General features: G+C 43.7%; 1 protein-coding gene across 1 annotated transcript; it reads right to left on the minus strand.

Moving 5' to 3' along the window:
- Positions 1-1,776: 1,776 nt before the first annotated feature.
- LOC115662629 (putative disease resistance protein RGA3) lies at positions 1,777-5,131 on the minus strand. Its single transcript, XM_056313915.1, has 2 exons — positions 1,995-5,131; positions 1,777-1,903 (listed from the first exon to the last, which is right to left on the minus strand). Exon 1 carries the CDS (start codon positions 5,026-5,028, stop codon positions 2,020-2,022), a length of 3,009 nt encoding a protein of 1,002 aa, XP_056169890.1. The 5' UTR covers positions 5,029-5,131; the 3' UTR covers positions 1,777-1,903; positions 1,995-2,019.
- Between the last annotated feature and the right edge of the window lie 1,772 nt (positions 5,132-6,903).

A 6,903-nucleotide genomic window follows, 5' to 3' on the forward strand; every position in this document is an offset into this window, starting at 1 on the left:
ATCTAGTCTCAATGAATGAGACGAATCAGTAAGACGATCCTCAATGATTGACCATTTTCACCGACGGGAACCTTGGAGGTGGTCATTCCGCTCTTTTTGGATGGAAAAAAAGGATGTTCCTCGACGGTTGACTCTATCGCGTTCTAGCAGTTGCAGTAGCAAACTTTTGCACCCAAGTGGAGACAAAATATCAATACCCTTTACAGTATTCTCTGGGAATCCAGCCGACCATACTTTTAAGGCAGCAATAGTTCAGTTTTAACTGATGCATCGCAGTAACTTTGGCAGAGAAATGCTGATGGAGTACTCGAAGCATGTGACGAGACTGGGCTCTTGTCTGTTTGAGCTCTTATCAGAAGTGCTAAGACTCCACCCAAATCACTTGAAGGAGATGGAGTGTCCCTTTCCACACTCCATCTTCAAGGCTGTATGGACCCATCGAGGAATTAACATGAGCAGACAACCCACCAATCTAAAAGGAGACTATGCTTCCAAACTACACTGCCCATTACATCTTAAACAAAAGCAGAATGAAAAAGAGAACACAACTATCAAAAACAAAGATCATTTTCTAAGCAAAAGCAGAACCAAAAACAGAACACAAAATAAAGGGAGAGGAAGATTAACACATACCCCTTTAAAATCAAAAGAAAGATGCTATCTTTAGATTGGATACTCATATGACAGTTGAAACACTGATCTACCGCGAGAAAAAATTGCGCTTTCAAGAACATTTCTGTTTGGTTCAGCTTCGGATTTCGACTTTGTATATCGGCGGCAAGGATAAAAAGTGGAACTCTTGCCAGTCTCCAACTTGCTCAACGACAATAACCAGAATCAACCGCAAGGAAAAAATTTATGTACACTTCCTAGATTTTCTATGAAACAGTAGGTTTCCATTACGAACGCGACGACATCTGAAACCCAATCGATCTAATTGAGTCAGCATAGCATTAAGATGACGCAACTATTAATCCAAAGGCTAAGACGACATCGAATTGTCATGTCATCTATCCATGGTCAACTCTGTCCTAGAAGATCTTTTTTTTCCATAAAATGCAAAACTTGTATACTAGCCGCCCGGTCCCCCAAAGAAACAGCCATAATTGAACAGCATTGTCATTTTCTAAGCAAGTGGTGGTAGCTCATAAGCTAATGACTTTCTCCTTCCATTTTTATGAAAGGCATAATTCTAAAGTCAAACAGAACCTCGCAATGGATGTCACTGTTCTCTTCTCTTCTCTCAATCAATCAGCTACAAAGAAGCTGCTCATCACATCATGGAATGCAATGTCTCCATAACACTCAATTCATAATCCAAATGTCTCCATAACATTCAATTCATAATCCAAACACATCCCCAACAAATATACATTCACAGTGAAAATTGAGAGAGAGAGAGAGAGAGAGAGAGAGAGAGAGAGAGAGAGAGAGAGAGAGAGAGAGATAGGAACAGTTCCTACCGTCTATTTGGCCTTCGACTATGGTGAGCAGAGCCACGACAGAGCAAGCGACGACTCGAAAGCCGACGTTAAAGGAGTCCTCGATGCCGGGATTATTGAAATCCCCAGAATTTCTTCATCCGACCGGACAAGACATCCGAAGGCAGCTCCGAATCGAGCGGCGGATCCGAGAATCTCAGCTTCCAGACCATCGACCTCGGCGGGATCGACCGCGACCCGGCCAAGAGGAAGGAGGCGATCGAGATGATGCGACGCGCGTCGGAGACGCTGGGGTCCTTCCAGGTGGTGGCGAATCAGGGAGTTCCAGCGGCCGCGATGGAGGAGATGAAGAAGGAGGGAGTGAGGAGGTTCTTCTCTACGAGCAAGACGGCGAGGCGAAGGTGGTGTTCTACACGCGCGACATAATGGAGGAAGGTGGTGGTACAAACAGCTATTTCGACCTGTACAGTACACAGCGTCGGTGGCGAACTTGGTAGTGAAGAGAAATTAGTTAAATAATAAAGAAGGTGATAAGATAGTCTTTCCTCGTACCTCTCTACTAAGCTCATGGTTACAATCAATCCTCCCAATCGATGATCCGAATGTGCGCAATCTTTTCCAATTCTTCATGGCCATCTCTTAGGTACCTCTCTTTCAGAGCTGGACAATCACAGATTCTCAATTCCTTCAAGCGTGTGAGGTTGCGCATTCCCAATGGCAAACGTTCTAATTTTGGACAGCAAGATAATACCAGCTTTTCGAACAAAGAGAAATTTCCAATCCATTCCGGCAAACTTTCCAGATTCCGACAGTCAGAAATCTCGAGAGATTGTAAAGTTGTGACATGTTGAATCCCCTCAGGTAATGCCACCAAATTCTCAAGACAGCTGAGTTTAAGAACACGAAGTTTTGTAAGGAATCGCCATTGGGTGCCATGCTTGTCTTCTTGGCACAATAAATCGAGTCCTCCACAACTAAAAATGCTGAGTTTCTGGAGAGAGGAAAGGTGCTGCATGCTACGAGAGAGACACCACCCGTTGCAAAAGCAGAGGTTCATGGACTCGAGATTACTTGGTAATCGGAGTAGAGTCTCGAGCATCGAGGGCTTCATACCACTACCATCAAGACCTAGACTCTTTAGTTTAGAGAAAGGGATGAATGTGGATCCCACTGCTGCTTCTGATGGGCAATTTGGATTGACCATCAATTGTTGTTCCAATATTTTCATGCTATTTGTGACCAAGTATTCCACCTGGGGGAATGGTGGCATGAAATTCAAGTGGGGACAGCCCCTTATATTCACGGACCAAAGTTTTGGGAAGAATGACAGTGAATTGTCTGACGGATGCATTTGATATACTCCCATTACTTGCCTTCTTTCCCACCATCCTTTCAGGTTGTTGCATATGATGAGGGAAAGTTTCTCAAGAGATTGGAAGAAGGGGCGTGTAGTATCATATTGTTCTGGGTCACTTGTTTGTTGAAGGAACTCCAATGCATCCAACCTCGAGAGAATCAACGTCCTTAGGGAAGGGAGTTCACTCAGGGGTGGTAAGTGGCTCAGTGACTTACACAATTTAATTGAGAGGTACCTAAGGTTGACCAATTTCCTCAAATCTCTTGGAAATGTTTTAAGGTTCTCACATTCAATGAGTCCGAGGATCTGCAAGCTCACCAAATCCGTGATTGAATCCGGCAAACTCTGGATAGATTTGTTTGCAGAAATATTAAGAAACCTTAAGTGCTTCAACTTTCCAAAGGAGGAAGGAGGGAGAGGAATATCTGTATTACGCAAACCCAACGCTCGACAATGTTTACACTTGGAAAAAACTTTGGGAGAGTTGAGTACGGAGGATTCACATTCCAAATAGAGAAACGTCCGCAATTTGGATGTTTTGAGCAGGGACACCATTTTCTCTTCAGAGAAACTCTTCGAAATAATCAACGCATGTCTAATTCCTCTATCATTATCTCCTCCTTTAAAATTAACAATCTTGCATTCACCTCCGGCAACTTTTTGGGCAAGATCATGCATGAGATCATGCATCTTGAAAGTTAGGACCTCGCCATCGTCTTCTTTGCGTGCAGCATCGAGGAATGACCTACACAGTAGTTCCGACAAGTAATTGTCAGCGACGTCTTCAAGGTTATCCTCCCCGTTGAGTGACTCAATAAAGCCTTGTGCCATCCAAAGATGAATCATCACCTCTTTATCATAGACATAGTCTTTCGGAAACAATGAGCAATATGCAAAACAATGTTTTAAGCATGACGGGAGACGATCGTAACTGAACTTGAGGACTTGCATAATTCCATCATCAACCTCATCAATTTCTGGTATTTCTGGAAGTTCACGCACTTTGTAACGGAGCCATTCATCTTTATTTTTTCCGTACAAAAGGCCTCCTATAGTTCTAATGGCAAGGGGAACGCCGGCGCATTTTTTAACTATATCTCGACCTGTCTCCTCCAGTTCTGGGTCTAATGATTCTACCCCATCTCCAAAAGCCATTTTCCTGAATAAGTTCCATGACTTATCTTCAGATAAGCCACGTAGAACATGGATAACCGATTTCGCATCCGTGACCATTGCAACTTTGTGGCTACGAGTGGTTACAAGTATCTTGCTTCCCTGTAAACCACCCTCAAGCCAATCTCCAAGCTTCAACCATTTATCCCGATCTTCATTCCACAAGTCATCCAAAACAAGCAAGTATTTCAACCTGCCTAGAATCTCATGAAGAAGACTTGGCAATTGGTCTATAGGCTTATTCTCAAGATCTTGTAATAACTTTTTCATCTCATCATCATCATGCTCTTGACAGTTGTCTTTCGCTGATTTAAGAATTTCTTTGATAATCACATTCACATCAAAGACATCAGATACACACACCCACATCTTAAGCCCAAAATGTTCTTTTACCTCCCCATCGTTGTACACTAGTCGTGCAAGTGCGGTTTTTCCAAGACCTCCTTTACCAACGATGGCAACAAATGACACACTCGGGCTAGAGGAGGAATCAAACAAAAGTTGTTTGATCGTTTTTTTGTCCTCTTCCCTACCAATTATTTTTTCATCAGGTGAGGGAACTTCAGGTTTCTTTCCTCTCCCGATTGTTTCCTCGCTCAGATGCTGCTCTAAATTTGATAACTCCTTATCACTTTTAATCCGATCTAGTTCCTTCCTAAGTTCCTGAATCTTATTAGCCACTCTGAGGCGGTGTGCAAGCTGATTCGATTTAGAGAAGAAAACGCATACCGCTTTGGACATCTTGTTGCCGGAAGTGACCTTCTGCCTCAGATTTTCGGTTGCGACATCATCGAACAAGTCCTGTACGTCGTACAGCACGTCCTTGAGCCTCCTGAGCCAGAGCTTGACCTGGTTGTCGTGCCATTGCTTCTTCTCGGCATCCAAAAGCACAGCTTGGATGGTCTGGACGGTATCCTGAAGGCTTTTGAGCTCGTCCTTGGCACCGCAGAGCAACTGGACCTTCTGAGAAGCGAAGGAGCCTCCAGGTTTCGCAATTTCGGTGGCGATGCTTTTCAGTATGGCGGTGGCAATGCTGAAGAGAGCAGCTTCCGCCATTTCCAAAAGGCAAAAGCAGGGGTTGAGGAGTGTTTGAGAGGAGGTTGCAGAGGTGATGCTTTTGTTGGGAGACGATGGTTTGGTGGTGCCTCGTGATTAACTTCATGCAATAATATATAGCAAGGCCAACGGCATCTCCATCTTACTTTATGCTCAGTCGCTCCACTGGATTGTTGTTCAAAATACGCGTGTTTGTATGTACATATAAAGTAAAGTTGTTTGACAAACCTGAAATAAGTGATCCGAATTTGACGTTTGATCCGAGCCCAACGAATTCACGTTGTGTCCTTAAGACAATTTGTCCCCTCTACCGGTACCCAAAGGTCGTTGAACAATTGCCTCCCAGGATAGAACGGATCGCCTTTCCTATGAAGCGGTACTTCTTCAAAGGAAATCTTCGAACGCAACTTTGCAGAATAATCGCACAAAAGATGACAGCGATGAAGAATGAGAGTGCAGCAGAAAGCCGCGAAAAAAATGAAATGCCAAGAGTACTTCGTTCGGTCATGTGTGAATGAATAGTCACCAAGGAATTTCGGATATAGAAGGATGAAACCGAAGAGTCACCAACCGAACAATTTCGTTCGGTCATGTGAACGATCACGAGCCGAGAGCCTTAAACCGGTTTGGTTCGTGAACAGGCGCGAAGGGCTTCGGTTTTCGTTCGGGCGAACCGAACCTCACGAACAGACATGTTTGTTTGTCCAAAAATAAATAAATAAATAAATAATTTCTAAACAACGTGTCTGTTCGAAAAATAAAAAATAAAAAACCGATAGAGAGTGGACCCCGAACCGAACCGAACCGAACCGAGCCGAGCCGGCCGGACGGACGGCGGCGGCGGCGCGCGCGGGGGGTGGACCGACCTAGCTAGACGTAGGTCCTCTCTCTTCCACAAAAGTGGGGTACCCCTTGGGGCCCAAACCCATTTGTGAGGCTCAACTATTTGAACCCATCTTCTATCTCTCTTCACCCTATGTGGGACACTTTCAACCACACACTTCTCATTCAATTCTATGGTATTTTGTGCCAAAATCCCAACAATCCCCCACATGAATGAGAAGTTCAGATATCATGACTCTGCGTGTATGCATGAGATGCAAGGTGCGATTATTCCATGAGAAAACGTTGCATCAGGATAAGTAGTCTGAGACTTTGAACTTTCCTTAGTGAAACCTATCGGACTTACTCAGTCAATCAGTAGACTTGATGTCTTTGAACTGTCGACCTTTGGTGTAAGCCTAGACAATAGAAATCACACAATTTTTTCTCGAATAAAATTGGTTCTCACTGTTGTGTTCGTTTTGGCCATGAACACCGCCTGGTCTCATGAGTGTTTTAGAGAATTCAGCCTTTTCAATTCTCACAGAAGCGGCCCTCACTTCACACTCACATAGGTGATTTCTGAACATATAGTATATCACATACTCAATTCAGAATCATTAAAAGCTTTTGCTTAACCTTCACATATTAGTACTGTCTTCATCCGGGAATGAGTAAAAATTTGACAGTACTCTACACTGTCTTCATAACTTAGTTGTCCCTTTGAACCTAGATCTTGGGATCTCCAATCAACTAGGTAGGGTTTCCGCTATGATGACTTGTTTATAGGCCTTAAACCCATTCCCCTTGATGTTTTTGCAACCATCTCTCTAGTTAGGCCTTTTGTCAATGGATCCGCAATATTATCTTTTGACTTCACATAGTCAACGGTGATAATTCCACTAGAAAGAAGTTGTCTTACTGTGTCATGTCTTCGACGTATGTGTCGAGACTTACCGTTATACATGACATTCCTTGCCCTTCCTATTGCCGCTTGACTGTCACAATGTATACAAATAGCGGGCACTGGTTTAGGCCAATTAGGAATGTCTT

Source organism: Syzygium oleosum, unplaced genomic scaffold, assembly GCF_021117445.2.
Source record: "Syzygium oleosum isolate NSW1041296 unplaced genomic scaffold, Sole_v2.1 Sole_v2.01, whole genome shotgun sequence".
NCBI classification, from domain to species: domain Eukaryota; kingdom Viridiplantae; phylum Streptophyta; class Magnoliopsida; order Myrtales; family Myrtaceae; genus Syzygium; species Syzygium oleosum.

What these genes read in the sequence shown, in the direction of transcription:
- LOC115662629 (XM_056313915.1), bottom strand. Translation starts at nt 5,028, where the DNA reads ATGGCGGAAGCTGCTCTCTTCAGCATTGCCACCGCCATACTGAAAAGC.